General features: G+C 37.3%; 1 protein-coding gene across 3 annotated transcripts in view; it reads right to left on the reverse strand.

Annotated features, from left to right (window-relative positions):
* Positions 1–2,211: 2,211 nt before the first annotated feature.
* CEP57 (centrosomal protein 57) overlaps positions 2,212–18,256 on the reverse strand; it is a 41,513-nt gene continuing 25,468 nt past the window's right edge. For all 3 annotated transcript variants that reach the window (XM_061440163.1, XM_061440164.1, XM_061440165.1), the window contains 9 exons: positions 16,625–16,804; positions 16,145–16,266; positions 14,055–14,171; positions 13,364–13,441; positions 11,638–11,745; positions 11,013–11,090; positions 5,235–5,473; positions 4,536–4,680; positions 2,212–3,404 (listed from right to left, as the gene is read on the reverse strand). In XM_061440163.1, coding sequence (XP_061296147.1) covers positions 3,174–3,404; positions 4,536–4,680; positions 5,235–5,473; positions 11,013–11,090; positions 11,638–11,745; positions 13,364–13,441; positions 14,055–14,171; positions 16,145–16,266; positions 16,625–16,804 — 1,298 coding nt within the window. In that variant the 3' untranslated portion in view covers positions 2,212–3,173. The remainder of the gene's footprint in view (positions 3,405–4,535; positions 4,681–5,234; positions 5,474–11,012; positions 11,091–11,637; positions 11,746–13,363; positions 13,442–14,054; positions 14,172–16,144; positions 16,267–16,624; positions 16,805–18,256) is intronic.

An 18,256-nucleotide genomic window follows, 5' to 3' on the forward strand; every position in this document is an offset into this window, starting at 1 on the left:
TGATGTTAAGGGTACAAACTTGCAACAAGTAGTAAATAACCCATAGAGAGAATGCACAATATAATGAGTGCAGACAACAATACTGAACTATAGTTATATAATGTGATAAATGGCACTACAGTGGCAATATTACAATATATAAATGTATCAAAGTAACACACTATACACCTTGAATTTGTACATTACATGTCAAATTTGTTCTATTTGAAAACCTTACAATAAAGATGTTTTTAACAAAGCTACTTACAAGCTGTGTTCCAGCAGTGTCATTTCAGGGATTGGAAGTGACACCCACTTTGAAATGCATGTAGTTAAGTATTTAGGAAGACATAATAAAGATTGTTTCCAACAAAGCTACTTGATGCTGTATTCAGCAGTATTATTTCAGTGCATGCAAGTGATACCCATTCTGTAATGCATGTGTTCAAACAAACACACTTGTAATAAAGGTGTTCCTAACAGAACTAAAAGATAATCCACTGGGGTGTGTTTGGAAGCTGGGGAGAGCAGTCTTAGCACTTTTTATATCTACAGTTATACTGTTAGATTATCTGACTATTGGTTGCACAGGTCTACTTTTTCCTTTATGATTAGGGATATGAAATTTACAGACAAACTTGTGTGGTTAAGTCAAAGCTCCTGAGTCTCCTGGCACTTCTCTGCTTACCCTTCTATTCTCACTGGCATAAACTCAACTTTTATGTACAAGTACTACTCAACTGGTCCCAATTCTCCTATGTAAAGTGCAGATTCCTGCATCCTTGCCTCTGTTTCGTTATCCTGTGGACCTGAAACTGTTCTCCCTCAAGGCCGTTGCTGTTGTGTGGGTGAGGAGTCATTGCCTTCCCCAGGAAATGATCCTTGCTTCACCACTCCCTTCTCTGCCCGGCCCCGCCTCCCTCTGCACCACCACAGCACTGCACACCCCACCCACCACTGTCCCGGAACGCATCGTCAATGCAGTAAAAGGCCTAATACGCTTAGTGACCACAGCCACTGCATTTCATGCTGCTTGTCTAGACAAAATCCTAGAACTCCATTTCAACCCCAGGCAAAAAGGAATCTCTTTAATATCTACTCAATGTGTTCACTAGCACTAAATTGGGAAAGGAGTACATTAAGGCTGTATATTGTCACCCTGCTTATTTAACTTACTTGCAAAGTACATCATGAGAAACACTGGGCTGGAGGAAGAAGCACAAGCTGGAATCAAGATTGCTGGAAAAATATCAATAACCTCAGATATGCAGGTGACACCACCCTTATGGCAGAAAGTGAAGAGGAACTAAAAAGCCTCTTGATGAAAGTGAAAGAGGAGAGTGAAAAAGCTGGCTACAAACTCAACATTCAAAAAACGAAGATCATGGCATCTGGTTCCATCTCTTCATAGCAAAGAGATGGGGAAATAATGGAAACAGTGACAGATTTTATTTTCTTGGGCTCCAAAATCCACAACCATGAAATTAAAAGATGCTTGCTCCTTGGAAGTAAAGTTATGACCAACCTAGACAGCATATTGAAAAGCAGAGACATTATTTTGCTGACAAAGGTCCGTCTAGTCAAAACTAGGGGTTTTCCAGTAGTCATGTATGGATGTGAGAGTTGAACTATAAAGAAAGCTGAGTGCCGAAGAACTGATGCTTTTGAACTGTGGTGATGGAGAAGACTCTTGAGAGTCCCTTGGACTGCAAGGAGATCCAACCAGTCCATCCTAAAGGAGATCAGTCCTGAATATTTATTGGCAGGTCTGATGCTGAAGCTGAAACTCCAATACTTTGGCCACCTGATGTGAAGAACTGACTCATTGGAAAAGACCCTGATGCTGGGAAAGATTGAAGGCGGGAGAAGAAGGGGACGACAGAGGATGAGATGTTGGATGGCATTACTGACTTGATGCACGTGAGTTTGAGGAAACTCGGGAGATAGTGAAGGACAGGGAAGTGTGGCGTGCTGCAGTTCATGGGGTTGCAGAGAGTCAGACGTGACTGAGAGACTTAACAACAACAAAGAGTGTCTTATATACTGTGAGACAGTTCAGTTTTGTTGGATCTGGTTTCTGTGTAAGCATGAAAAAGGCAAATTATGTATTAAATACCATATATCCTTACTGTTTCTCATAAGAGATTAATGTTCTATTTAAAAATGTATTTTTTTTGAGAGATTACAACAAATAAAGCCTTTATTAACAGGCTGCTAAGGAAAATTTCAGTGTTTCCTTAAAAAAGCTGCTTTATTGATTTCAGTGGCAAATTTATAAAGTTAACATGTCTTGAACTATTCAAAACTATGATTCACATTATTAACAATGACAATTACATGTGTACAGTTAATATTGCACTCATACTGTACACAAAATTAAATAATCAGGGATTTTAAGATTAAAAACCATAATGCCTTGAAATGAATAGCATGATTACAAACAGGTATTATCTAAAAATACATATGTATATACTTTACAACACCTCCCTTTCTCTCTTCATTTGAAAACCTCATTTACGTCATTAACAATTTGTTTATAGTTTTAAAAATGCTTTTGTGATTTTCACCTTTAACTGATTTAAAATGAATGCATCTTTAAAAATTTTAATGGTGAATTAACATCAATGCAAGTGTATTTAATACTGACCAATGTCTGTAATGTCAAAAAGCAAAATAAAGCAATCCTCTTAAATATGTATAAATATTTAAATATAGAAAACCTCCATCAGTAGTCAAAATGGAGCATATTTAATGGTTGTATTGAAAAGTAAAAGCAGGCGATTCATGCCAGGGAAGATTTAAAAATGAGACTTTTCAAACAAACACTGCCTATGGGATAGCCTCATACTTTGATAATTTAAACCTAATTTTACTTATATAATAGAACTATTTAAAAAAATCACACCCACAAGTAAAAAATTGGTAATTTGTTTACAAAGTGCAATATCTCAGTACAGCAAATTCATCTCAAACAAAGAAACAGAGTATGTGTGGCTTCTTGGCCTTTAAAACTCCCCCCCGTTTCTGTTTAGATGGCTACCATTTAGTTGTGACGTGTGGCACAAGAAGCCTATGTAATGTAGCGTGGGTCCCTAAATGCCTGCTATTAAGTAATTCCAACATGAGACCTGGAAAGTCAATATCTGATTGATGAGGTACAGATTATGTGAATAAAATTTATGACCTGGTACCAGTCAGTAATCCCAACACAAACTATTGCTTTGTAATGAATTCTGTATGGATTGCATATCTTTCAATAACTGAAGATTTTTCCTGCTTTTTTCTCCAGGTCTCGGTTTGGCAAAGTCCTTCTTATTTGTGGTCCCTGTGGTTGTAGAATGGCTGCTGCTGTTTCCTTCCTCATCAAGAGTCTTTCTGGTGGCTTTTAATTCCTTCTTCTGCTTCTCCAACTTTTGCTTCTCCAGCTATACCAAAAAACCAAGGCAAGAAAGAAAAAGGAAAGATTAATAAAAACATATGCTTGCAAAAACTGGTATTTTTAACTCTCATGCTAACCAAAACGCATATATATATTTTTTTTCCCCTGGGTTTTTTTTAAAGCCTTCAAAAACCTATTGTACTAGTGTATAGTGACATCAAAACAAGAGGAGAAATCAATTCTGGTGCTACACCAGAAGTTAGGATAACGCTGCCAAATGCAGGACAGGGTGTGTGAGAAGCAAGAAGGTTTGGGGGAAGTCAAGGAGGAGGCAAAAACTCCCACACGGGTAATGGAAGACAAGAAGGATTTTAAATAAATGAGGAAGAGAAAGGCATTCTTGAAACTAGTCTGAGCAGAGAGAAGCATGTTCTGGATAGATGGAATGTAATGGTTATGTATTAGTACTATGAAAAGGATTTTTTAATTTTATTATCTCTCTTTTAGAATAATTTAATTTCAAAGAGGGAGCTTTATTTTTACTTTAGCTGTTGGCTAAAATAAATTGTTGCTGGTGTTTAATTAGAAAAAGGTAAATTTAATGTACAGAAAACATTAACCCTGGTAGTCCGGTGGTTAAGAATCTGCCTCCCAGTGCAGGGAACACAGGTTCAATCCCTGCTTCCTGGAAGCTTCCACATGTCTCGGGGCAACTAAGCCCGTGTACCACAGCTCCTGAGCCTGCACGCCGTCATCACTGAGCCCACGTGCTGCAACCACTGGAGCCCACGGGTAGAGCCTGTGCTCTGCCAAAGAGAAGCCACCACCATGAGAAGCCCACGCACCACAACCCGCCAAAAGCAGTGAAGACCCAGTGCAGCCAAACACAGATAGAGAAATCTCTTTCATGTAAGAACATTAAATATATTCAGTACTTGGAAGATGTATTTCAGATGATAAAATCTACTCCAAGAGACTACAAGACAGTGTCTTCCTAGCCTGCTTAACACCAGTTCTTAATAACTAATGAACTGAATTAGTAAATATCTACAATAAGGAAATATTTCTTATAGCTATCTATGATACAATGTCATCAATTTACTTGAAGGAAAGGGTTTTTTGTTCTGTTTTATTCTTGTTTTTTAATCATTAGAAATGAGTAAAGGAAAACAGTTACCTGGGCTTGATATTTTCGAACTTTAGTTATCTGATTGGCTTTTGCCTCCATCCTTCCCACTAACGCCTCCAGTTCACACTCTAAGTTGTCTTTCAGTTCAACAGTTGGTGATTCTTGGATAAGTTTTGCAAGCTGCTGGTGATCACTATATAAAACACAGAAGAGGGCTTCGTTTCCTATGTTACACGGCTAAGTCCACTACATCTCCCTCACCATGGGATCCCTGCTTTGCCCATTAAAACGTGACTCATTTTTTTTAAATAGAGCAAATTTCCTTATTATTAATGATAGTAAAGAAGTCCAAAAAGGGTACCAGAGGCACAGGAAAAAGTTTAAAGCACTAATTATCTATCTCCCCCACAGAGCATTACATAATGTAGAAAAGGAAAGCCCAGAGAAGGATTCTTGTCCTTCACTCACTTCCTAACTTATCAGTTACATTTAGATAAACTTAACTAAACTTCTGGTCTTCAAAACATTTAACAGTAATAGAAAAGGGAGACACTTTGCCCAGAAGAGCTGTTATTTGTTAAAGTCCTAGTAACTTGTTGAGTGATTGGTAAAATGATTGTGTTCAGTAAATATTTCTTGAAGTATTTAAATATGATAGAATTATTAAAGTCACCAAGAAGTTAAAATGAGGTTTTAGAATTAAATGAAATTTAAAAAAAAAAAAAAAAAGGAAACAGTGAAACTCACAAGCTCATTTGCCCAAATTCATCTTGTAAAGTCTGTAGGACTTCAGACAGCTCTTCATTAACACTGCTAGAAGAGGGAGGTGTTGCTGACTTCTTGCTCTTCCCAGTTCGTGAAGACACTTGTTTTGCCAAAGGGATACTGCTGACTACGCGATCGTTGCACAAGACTTTGCTGTGTTGCTTCATTAGATGCAAGACATGCTGAACATTGGCTACCACTGCATGGCTGGGGCTGGTGGACTGAAGAAAAGAGAAGTAATTGAAGCCACATCTTCTGGAAAAATGTTTTTACCCCCTAACCTGGGTAAAAAGACTCTTTCCTTTCCCACAAAACCCCTATGATACAAACTTCCAACATTACAAGTGCATTTCCAGTCTGCCTCTTACGCTCCACCCTACTGTCATGCATGTGGCTTAGTGCCCACCTCTGTCAGTTATGGAAGAACATCCCAACTGTCTGTCCTCCTGTTCCCTGTCTCTTAACTCCACAGTGCTATCAGCTGTCCTCCTAAAATATTATTCTGGTCATGTTCTCCTATTTAACACAATCTGATCTTAGGCCCGCTGACTCTAAATGTACAAACTCCTCGCATAGAAATCAAGGCCCTGTGGACACTAAGCTGCAACTTCGACACCTCAGCCTTATGTCCCAGTGTCTCCTACCTGCTCTGCACTCTTTCAGTAAACTGTACTTGCACATGCCATTTCTTTCATGTGCCAATAAAAAGAAAAGTACACAGTTCTTATATGCTTTGTAAAGACTTTCTTAAAACCTCCAGTTCATTCATTGGTCTAGTCTCAGATGACCTATGGCATGTATCTCTATCACAGCATTTATCACAATAGATTGTTAACTGCATTTGCATGTCTATTTCATCTATTAAATAGTGTAAGTACTTCCAGGTGATAGAGACTGTTACCATATTTATTTCGCTGTCCTCTAGTAGGAAGCACTAAGTTCATGTCTGTCATATAAACAGCAGGAAAAACCTGGCAGCCCTCTCAAAACATTTTTGTTTTTGAACACTAAACAACTGTCTCAATGTGCAATTTCAATGTATAAACAGACAGTTGGGCCAACTTGGCTCCATAAGCATCAGCTAGACAGACTGTTTAAAATGCAGATTCCTGGGCAGCACTCCCTACTCAATCAGTTCAGGGTCAAGGCTTAGAAATTTACATTTAAAATTTGCCAATTGATTCTGATCAGCCAGATTTGCAAACCACTCTGCTAAGTTAAACAGATGCTTTGTTTACCCTAGTTTTTATGGTTAGGTAGCAAATCGAATTTAGTAATTAAATTAAACACTTAAATTGGTATTAGCTTTCCTGGTGGCTCAGGTGGTAAAGAATCTGCCTGCAATGCAGGAGACCTGGGTTCAATCCCTGGGTTGGGAAGATTCTCTGGAGGAGGGCATGGGTACCCACTGTAGTATTATTGCCAAGAGAATTCCATGGACAGAGGAGCCTGGCGGGCTACTATCGATGGGGTCACAAAGAGTTGGACATGACTGACTGTGTATATAATATACAAAGATGCATATACAACATCCAAGTGGGGTTTATTCTAGGGATGCAATGATACTTCAGTATGTGAAAATGAATCCATGTAATCCAGCATATCAATAAGGTAAGAAAGAAAAACCACATAACCATTATCGCTTGAAAAAAAGCATGTGAAAAACTCCAATACCCATTAAGGGTATAAACTTTTAGCAAACTAGGCAGAGAGAGAAATTTCCTCAAGTTGATGAAGAGCATAGACAAAGAGCTTAAACCTAATATCATACTTATTGGTGAAAGACTGAATGCTTTCCCCTGAAGACCAGAAAAAGGCAAGGATGTCCACTCTCATCATTGTTACTTACAACATGATACAGGAAATCCTAGCCCGTGCAGTAACACAAGAGAGAAGTAAAAAGGTACGCAAATTAGAAAGGAAGAAATAAACTATCCTTATTTACATATGACATGATTTTTTACACAGAAAAGCTTCAGTTCAGTCAGTTCAGTCGCTCAGTCATGTCCGACTCTTTGAGACCCCATGGATGCAGCACGCCAGGCCTCCCTGCCCATCACCAACTCCCGGAGTTTACTCAAACTCGTGTCCATGGAGTCAGTGAGGCCATAGAAAAGCTTAAGTAAATAATAATAATAAAAAAAAAATTCCTAGGACTAATAAGTGAATTCAGCAAGGTCACAGAATGTAAGATAAACATACAAAGCCCAAACATACTACTAATGATCATGTAGAAACAAGTTGAAACTCAACACAATTCACAACTGCTAAAAAAAATTGAATACAAATCTAACAAAACTGGTATGCGACTATTATGTTGAAAGGCCTGATGAAAGAAATCAATGATCTAAATAAATAAGAGATACACCATTCTCACGGCTATCAACAAGGATGTCAATTCTCCCTAACTAATACATTCCTATCAAAATCCCAGCACGACATATTTTTGGTAGAGAAGTTTAGTCTAAAATTCACATGGAAAGATGAAGTAGAAAAGCTTAAAGAATTTTGAAATTCTTTTTTGTTACTTTTCTGACCCTCCTTAAGATAATTTTATGTCTACTGAATTCAGAAATGAAAAAACTGTAACTTGTATTTGTCTTAAATTTCATTTTTTTCTAGCAATTAACTTTTATTGCATTTTACAAGTGTATTAGTTTATGACAATGTATAAATAAAAATAACTGGCCTTCACACTAGACAGTTTGGGATATACTCAAATTGGTAGCACATTCTTAGCTGTTTGAATAATATTTCACAAAAAGCACAAATTATAACTTGTAGAGACCTCAGGGCACCTGAAACTATCACAACACTGTTATACTGGCTCTGTGGGAGAAGCCAAGGGTGGGATGATTTCAGAGAATAGCACTGAAACGTGTGTATTACCATTTGTGAAAGAGATCGCCAGTCCAAGTTCAACGCAACAAACGGGGCTTGCAAAGCCAGTGCACTGGGACCACCGAGAGGGACGGGATGGGGAGGGAGAGGGGTCTGGGATGAGGGACACATGTACACCCATGGCTGATTCATGTCAAATGCATGGCAAAACCACTACAATACTGTAAAGTAATTAGCCTCCAATTAAAATTTAAAAAGTTGAAAAAAAGACGACTTTGGGTTGAAAACCGTATCTTTGAACCTGCCCTGTTCAATCTATTAATGACGTCAATGGGAATTACCGAAGATAAGCAAATTAAATTTGGGGATAATACAAATACAATAGAAAACTGAACTAATCTAACATGGGTTCAGTTCAGTTCAGTTCAGTCGCTCAGTCGTGTCTCTTTGCGACCCCATGAATCACGCGTGCCAGGCCTCCCTGTCCATCACCAACTCCCGGAGTTCACTCAAACTCACGTCCATCGAGTCCGTGATGCCATCCAGCCATCTCGTCCTCTGTCGTCCCCTTCTCCTCCTGCCCCCAATTCCTCCCAGCATCAGAGTCTTTTCCAATGAGTCAGCTCTTCGCATGAGGTGGCCAAAATATTGGAGCCTTAGCTTTAGCATCAATCCTTCCAATGAACACCCAGGACTGATCTCCTTTAGGATGGACTGTTTGGATCTCCTTGCAGTCCAAGGGACTCTCTAGAGTCTTCTCCAACACCACAGTTCAAAAGCATCAGTTCTTTGGTGCTCAGCTTTCTTCATAGTCCAATTCTCACATCCATACATGACCACTGGAAAAACCGTAGCCTTGACTAGACGGACCTTTGTTGGCAAAGTAATGTCTCTGCTTTTCAACATGCTATCTAGGTTGGACATAACTTTTTTCCTAAGGAGTAACTGTCTTAGTGACATGAAATCTATTGTTGTAAATTCTACTCAGTGGGGTTTTTTCTGCTCTCAGGGATACATATAGATGATGATGAACTTTTGAAGATAGCTTTATTTTTATTCTTACCTTCTTCTAGGTTACTAAATGTTTTTCTTCAGCGATTCATGATAAGATGTGCTTTGTGAGTTCCTTAACCACTTCACTCCATTGCTTCCTAAACTGAATATAGGCCTCTCAATTTGTGACCAGCACAGAATAGAGTGTCATGTTCTGGAGGTCTAGGAATTCAGCCTAGTATCTAATTCATGTTACAGGGAAGCCTAACATCCCTTTCACTCGTTAATTCCAGAGTCAACTAAAGTTGACTTTTACTCAGGTCTTTTACTTAGTCTTAGCATCAGCCTTTCTAGGTCCTGTATTTGTGGAACTGATTTTTTTACACAGAATTTTTAATTAAATGAAGCACACTATAGGAATTGATTCACCCTTTGCCAACAAACGTCCATCTAGTCAAGTACTTTGGCCACCTCATGCGAAGAGTTGACTCACTGGAAAAGACTCTGATGCTGGGAGGGATTGGGGGCAGGAGGAGAAGGGGACGACAGAGGATGAGATGGCTGGATGGCATCACTGACTCAATGGACGTGAGTCTGAGTGAACTCCGGGAGTTGGTGATGGACAGGGAGGCCTGGCGTGCTGCGATTCACGGGGTCGCAAAGAGTCAGACATGACTGAGCGACTGAACTGAACTGAAGCATTTCCAAGTAAAGCCTTAAAGAAACGTGAAGGGCTGTCTGAGGTATAATGAGGTTTCATCAGTAGTGTGTTTGGACAGAGTCTAGGACCATTATGCTGAATGTTTACATAATGAAAACATTGGACGGGGAACTGTTATTAAATGGGTTCCAAATATAACTGAACATCAGACTGAGACTGGGCACTAATTAAATATACTTTCTAGGCCCCACACCTAAACAATTCTGATTTAGTAGAATTGTGGTGAGGCTTCATAATCTGCTTTTTCAAATGCACAGTCAATGATTCTGATACAGCTGGTCATCCTTTAAGAAACTGTTTCCAGCCCAACTCAGAGATTCTATGGCAAAGCAGAACCATGGTTAGGAGCAACAGATGACAAGAAAAAACGTAGGTTAAAAGGTATCTGCAATCCAAGAAGAGGTTAATAAATTTAGGGTAAAGGACAGCCAATGGCAAAATTTTTAAGGAATGATTTGTGCCACGCACATCTATAAAGGACAAGTGGAAAAGCTAGGAAATTGTTCCTTCCCCAAGCTTTCACTGAGAATTTACTGTGGGTTAAAGTAAATAAATAAAATGTATTCCTCAAGCCTCTGAAACTCACTATCTAGAGTTCGGTATTCAAGGTATTGAAACAGCCAGCAACACAAACATTAATGAAAAAAGTGGTATAAACTAATACAATGTTAAGCACTTCTTAGAAATCATCCAGTACTTGCTGATATTTGACAAAATTACCATCTCCACATTTTTAAGCACTAAAGGAACTTAAGATTCAAGTCTATGTGTGGCTGCTTCTCCAAGAATCAATCCTTAAGCAATAAGCATGTGAAGACAAAGAGGACGTGACTTCTTTTCACTTAAATGTCTTCAATCTATACCTAAATACAAATCAACAGAGCTGATATGAAAATTCTGGTGCTACAAATATACAGTTTCCCATTTCCTTTCCTATCCATAACCATACCTTCACCAAACCAGGGTCTCTGCTTTTGTTCATTACTTCCTTCCACATACACTCCACCTGCTTTAAAGTGTCCCACCGAGCCTTCCCCCTGTTCCCCAGTCCTATAAAACTTTCTTCCATCTCCTTCTTACAACACTAGGATCCCTTGGTAAAAAAGCAGAATAAGTTTTCACCATTTATAGGTATACAGGCAAATGAGTGGATTTAATTCAAAGATCTAAGTTGTACAAAAAAATTCAGAGTTCAACCAACTCACCTTTCCAGCTACAAATGGCATATCACCCAAGCATAATCGATAATGTGGCTGTACAGCAAAATAGTTCCTAGAACCCTTCTGCATGGAAGAGAAAAAAGGAAAGAACTTTTACTCACATGACGGTAAGAGCTGCCTATATAAGACTAACCTGCAACTTCACATAACTGTTGGGCTCCTGCTTGTTTTATCTCTACTGGCATTACGGCCAGTGCTCCTCTTAATACTTTTCAACACACATCTTACCCCAAGGAAAGGCTAAGAAAGAAAAAAAATAGTACCTGACAAAACAGCAGTTAGTGTCAGTAGAGAAATTCTCTGTGTGTCTATATGCACGTACATACGTATACACACACACAAACTTTCAAGAGCAAAGGGTAATTAATGCAATACTGAATAATAACTAATATTTGTGCAGTGCTACGTAGTTCTAAAATGTTTTCATATTCATCATCTCACTGTTAGGGTTAAAATTTAGAAGGTATTACTTATCCCCATTTTCCCAATGAAGAAACTTAGAATGAAACAGATTTTACTTATCCAAGATTGACGGACCACATGGTTTATGAGTACTTTCACATAAACTATGCCTAGCAATAAACAGTACCTTATGGTTCTTTTTTCATACCTTTTCTGGTGGTTTTGACTTCTTTTTTTTAATTCTTTTTGTATTGGGAACACATGAAGTTGCCTTATCTTCATAGATAAGTCTATTTACTTCTAGACCAGTCTGCAACTAGGAAAAACATGAGAGCCTAAAGTTAATATTGAAGAAATAAAAGTTATGACTCAATGCCACGTAAAGGCCTACACAAAACCTACAGCACTGTCATACAGTACAGATTAAAAAACACATCACAGCTGTGTAACTGTGTCTTGTCATAGCTATGTAACTATGCCTTGAGTCAATCTGTGAACATGTGTCCACGATTTTAAATCAATACCACGCTCTCATTTTATCTTGAAGTACTGTCCTATAATTTGTCCTTTGACTTAGCCTGGCTCCTTTTAGTTCTTTATTTGAGGTTGGTCTTTAAATTTTATCTAACAAGTTAAAGCCAATATTTCTAACTCAACCAACGTTTCAGTATTTTCTTCTTTTCATACACAGCATGTACAACAGTGCTAGACACAAAGCAGCTGGACAACAAAGTACAATCTTCCTCTTTTAAAAGCTCATACGCTTAATGTAAGAAAAAGGAACTGGAAATCTATGTCCAAAGGAACTGGAAGGTATGTCAGAGAATGTAATTAAGCCCTTTTCTCTAGAAGCTTGCTGCTGCTAAGTCACTTCAGTCGTGTCCGACTCTGTGCGACCTCATAGACGGCAGCCCACCAGGCTCCGCCGTCCCTGGGATTCTCCAGGCAAGAACACTGGAGTGGGTTGCCATTTCCTTCTCCAATGCATGAAAGTGAAAAGTGAAGGTGAAGTCGCTCAGTCGTGTCCGACTCTTTGTGACCCCATGGACTGCAGCCTACCAGGCTCCTCCATCCATGGGGTTCTCCAGGCAAGAGTACTGCAGTGGGGTGCCATTGTCTTCTCCAGGAGATCTTCCCAACCCAGGGATCGAACCCAGGTCTCCCGCATTTCAGGAAGACGCTTTAACCTCTGAGCCACCAGGGAACTGCAGCAATTTAATACAGTAGAAATTCCATAGGCAACTACTAAGGATTTCAAAAAGGGCTGCTGTTTTCAACCTTTCCTTAAAAAATATAATTACATACATATGTACGTGTGTGTGTTGTCTTGAACGGTGGTTTTCAAACCTATGAAACAAAACTGTCTGAGTTTTTGAGAAAAATTCCGATCATCACACTGCTTCACCTATCCCACCTGGTGACCATGGCATGGGATAAAAATCCAGGGCTAGGAATGAGCACAGTTCATTTTCCTCATATAGTGGCTTTAGTGAATTAGTACAGGTCACCAACTATTGGGCAGCCCACTACCTTCACTACTGACCTGGTGTCTGGAGGCACCAAAGAAGAGAAGCTCTTGTAAGATGGGATTACTGAATGAGGCTTTCAAACATTTCCAATGGTGACTGATGTGAAGTTTTATACGATTGTAAAGTTTTATGTGATTATGTGTATAGATTCTGGTATTTTTTGGTCTATTGATTAAAAAAAAAAGCTGGCTGAAAGTCCACAACTGGAAAAACCCTAAAGAATTGCTCAGCTTTTACTATCTGCCTATAAAAAAGTTTAAATTTTTCACATGAAGCTAAGTCTGCAAATTTATATACTGGACCATTCTGAAATATAAATAATCAAAGCAGTGCACATATACATCTATTTATACATAAAGAATAGCAGGAAATGTGAGGAGCCTATCTGCTCACATTTCAACTTACCTGGGCTGCCTTAGCTTGCATTCGTTTCCTTTCTTGTTCTTCCTGACGGAGTTTTGCTTCCAACTCTTGCATTTTTTTCTAGTGATAAAAATATTAAAAGTGGTAATAGTGAAGAGAGTTTCAATGTGTTTTTGTTAAATTTTAATATAAGCAACATAGGGAAGTGTAAAATTTTAGCATGGTAAATATAAGCCTGTGAGTTCACCCTAGTAATGGCTCTGGGCTTGCCAGCGTCCATGACTCTGCCTTAAGACTTAACAGAATTACGAGCGAAATCCATGGCCAAAGAACACAGCCTCCGTATGAAGGCCTATAGGCTACATGGAAGTTGGATCTGGAACCTTACAGTCTCAGTGGTATTAAGTACTTCCCAAATCAATCAATTAAAAGTAAAATTAGTTCAGAGAAAAACTTAAAGTGATACAAGACTTAAGGATACTGAAGAACATTTCATCTGTCAATATTTTCAAAAAGAACTCTTTCCTTAGGTACACTACTATTGTGAAATGTGAACTTTCTCTCCAAATTTATGTTTCTTCCTTAAAAAAAAAAAAAAAACAAAAAAAAAACCTCCTATGTGTTTCTTTGCTATAAGGTCACTTTTTTCCTATAAAATATCTAGTATTATAAAATGACCAATTTTACAAAAGAACCAATATTATGCACTGGTGAGGAAGAAATTTTCACTGACTTCTGCAAGGGCCTGCATTGTGGTAAGCTTGTTATACTCCTGTTCCAGAAGGTCCAATTTTTCAAGCTGGTTTTGAACATGTGTTTGATCATGTTGTCGTTCTCTTTCCAGGGAGACCTGGGAAACAATATTAAATATAACATGAAAATATAGCATGATAATCTTACAAAAAACTGAAAAAAACCAATACAGAGTATAATAGGCTACTTGTCTTTTCACAGAACTACTTAGATACTGCAGAGAAATTCTAGGAAAACAGTATTAAGATGAAACCATAGAAATGTTAACAAATACAAGTGAAATCTTCTTATCATATACTATCATAACATGTGGTTCTATACACTGATAATACTCTTTACAGTATTCACGACACACAGGCTGCACACAAATACTTGTAATTTGTCTGGTTTTCTTAAACGGTTTTAATTAAGGCACTAGTCATGGTTTTGGCATCTACCATTTATACTTCCTCTGAATTCTATGCAAAGCATCCATCATTTTTTCTTTTCTGAGGTTTATGGTTAAGGATTTGAAGACTGCCACCTATCAGATTTAATGACTGTCAGTCACAGGATAAACTAGAATAATTAAACTAGAATAAGAAGTGGAAATATGCTAAATTGAAGTATACACATAAAAAGTCCAAACACTAAGCATTTGAACTTGGAAACAGCGTATCTTCATATACAAGTCAGCAATAGGCATCATACTAACAGAAATTTGAATATGACAAAGTAATACAAAATAATACATTTCTCAGGAATTTGTGTGAACTACCAATTTCCTCCTACCCACCTTAGTGGATAGTAACTGTCCTTAAAATACATTAAGTTAAAAATTGGCACAAATCACATTTTTTCAGTACTGGAACCATTCTTATTAAATGAATTATTCAAAGTTTACTGATGAAAATAGAGCTTAATTCAAAGACATATTTATGTATAATAGATGTATTAGTCAAGACATCTCACTACCGTTTTATAGGTGCTTTCTAACCTGTGAACTGAAATATCCTAATAAAGAGAATTACTATATTGCTTACTGAACATGCTTGGCTATTTCCAATCATGTGGCAGATCACCTCCTTCCCCACTCCAACTATCACATAAAAATGTTAGACCCAACTGGAAACAAGAATATAAGGTCACAATAAACTCACTGGCATAGTAAAGAGAACTATAATATAATTCACACTAAAGAACTGCTGAAACATTCTCTTAAATACTGTCATGCAATCAAGTATTTCTTTTAGGTCTAATATCTCCAACTATGACTAAAGGCTAACTAAGGTGGAAAGCATTCAATTTTTTTCACACTGCAGAGTGTCCAACAAAATATTCAATTTCTGTATAACAAAATTAAGATGCTAAAAAAGTATTCATGATGAATTCAAATTCTAGATTTATAATAGGAAAATGAGGCATGTTTTAAAAAATATATTTGAGGCTGATGTTGAAGCTGTTCTCTCACAAATGTATAAGTTATTTATACCTCTGATATGACAGAACAAAATATTTTTGCTAAAGTAACAACTGTGAAGAGCTTTTCAGAGTATAAAGAACTTTGAAACATGCTTCCTGACTTGAGTCTTTTAAACAAAATGCAAGAAGCAGAGAGGTACATAATATGCTTGTTTATGCTTTTTATAATGTACAAAGAAGTTAACATGATTTGAAAATACAAGTGACAGTATTTTTTCAATATAAGTAAACCTCTACCAAACACAACAACAACGAAAGAGAACAATCAAATCTTCAGACACTATAACCGATCCCAAGTAATTTCAGTCCTGGGCTATTATACCATCCCAAAGCAGAAGCTATAGAGAATATGTCAGTGTGTATGAGGGTCATCCAAAAAGCAAACTCTTCTTTACAGCTTTGCTGAAAGAAAAAAAAACAACCACTTTTCTCTCAAAGTTTCCACTAGCAGTTTTTCAAAATGACAGCTACTATTACCTTTTAAGATAGACAGAGAACTGATTATTTGTAATAGCACCGTTAGTCCTCACTGAGTAAAAAGGTCTTTATATCCACCTAATTTTCTCTATAGCTAACTTTTCTTGACAATGACTCTGTGAAGTAACAAACCTGTTTCTCTAATACAGATGTCCTCTCCATTTCTGCATGCTTTATCATGTTCCGCATGTATTCCAATTGTTTTTCTAAAAGATTACATTTATTTTCTGCAGCTAACAACTGAGATGTCAGTTCTAAAAAGAAAAACAGAAATTAGCTCACGCACAGGACAGTTTAACAATCTGTTTAACATGAATCTACAGTATATATAATAAACATTTTCCAGTACCTCAGGAAGCGTTTTCAGAGGCCCTAAGTCATTCACTTTCTGTATGTTAGTCTAATCGGCCTTGCATTCAGATAATAATTTTAATGCAGGACATCAGCACTTGTTCCTCAAAATGCACTCAAATATGATGCAGTTTTGTAGTGCTAGAAGACACTAAGCACTAGAAAACACTGATGTGGAATTTCTTTTAGAGTAATTTTTTAAAGAGTAATTTCATAATACTTATTTTGATAGTGTTTTATTTCCCTCATAATTAAACAAACCTTGATTGTGCTTTGATTCCTCGTTCTTTGAATTCTCCCTTTCTTGTATCTGTTCATCCAATACTTTCTTATATTCAATCGTTTCCTTAGACAAGGTTTTCACACTTTCTTCTGCCTGAATCCTTTCAAGTTCTAAACGTCGAATTTTATCTTGAAGATTCTTCAGAGCAGAAAATATAGCTGTCAAATACAAATATGGATATCATAAGATACTATCCATGGAGAAGTTTACTGAAAAAGAATAAATTCATCTAAATAAAAAATAAAATTGATGGAGGATAATTGTTTTTAAAAAATCTCTTTAAAGACATCTTGTGAATCTCTGAAATGCTGCCATGGTAAAAACATTTTAAGGATTTTATAAAATGGTAAAAATATTTAGCTAATCATACAAAAGCCACGAACTGTGCTAAGGCATATTATTAACTATCAATCTTTTGTTTTACTAATAAGATCACATGAAGAATCCAATTATAGAGTAAAAAACAGTTAAGCACAAAAACTGGAGAAGGAAATGGCAAACCACTCCAGTATTCTTGCCTGGAAAATCCCGTGGATAGAGGAGCCTGGTGGGCTACAGTCCACGGGGTTGCAAAGAGTCAGGTATGACTGAGCACACACATACAAGCACAGAAAGGACTATTTTTTTGATCTCCAAAAAACCCTAAGCACTCTGCCCCTCAAAACGCCTCTAATTATAATACATATTCACTGTAGAAGGCAAATACAACAAAGAGAAGAACTACTACCAAGAGATAATGACTATCAATTTTGGTCATTACTTAAGAGATAATTTCCCTGTGATCAGTTAGGAGTTGAAAAACAAAGTTATTAGATCAAAGACTATTTATATTTAAAGGTTCCTGAATAGAGCAAAATACCTTAAAAAAAAAAAGGCTGAATCAATTTACACTTTTATCAGAAGTACCTGTATTTGCCAATACAGACCATTATTAATTACAAGGTCACTGCCATTCTGATTAAGAAACCCAGGGTACTCCAGTTATTTTATTTTGCATTTCTATTAAAAATTTAAATATTGTGATATATGAATTTCATATAAACCTAAGTTCCTATATATCATACAGCAGTGTTAACAATATTCAATTATTTTTATTCTTTTCTTGCTTGAAAATGAAAGTATTTAAGATTATATGAATTTCCCTCCAACTACTACAATCCATAAGTTTAGTACTTCTCCATGTCAGTCTATAGGTACATTTCTAGAACTCCATCTTTATACATACTTGTCTATGAACTTTCTATTCCACTAATGTCTATTTCTGTACCAGCTGCACACTTCCTATTTTTACAGCTCTACAATCTATTACTAGTTGATATGGTGAGGCCATCCTTTATCTGAGTGAAGCTTTCTATTAAAAGAAAAAGCACACTTCTCACACATTATTCTTTAAGTGATATTCATAATACTAAAGTTTCCACTGAGGAACACTGCACAGCTCTACTCAGGTCTTCAAGTATTCTCTTAGCAGAGCACACAGAACAAGCCTAGGCTGATATACCACAGGGGACTCTGCTACCACAGCCTCCTTCCCAGGCCAGGGAGCTGGGCTATTCCAGTTCCTTTTCTCCAATTAGACTTCCAAAGGAAGTCACTTCATCTGGGCCTAA

The sequence above is a fragment of the Bos javanicus genome, chromosome 15 (genome assembly GCF_032452875.1).
Source record: "Bos javanicus breed banteng chromosome 15, ARS-OSU_banteng_1.0, whole genome shotgun sequence".
Classification (NCBI taxonomy): domain Eukaryota; kingdom Metazoa; phylum Chordata; class Mammalia; order Artiodactyla; family Bovidae; genus Bos; species Bos javanicus.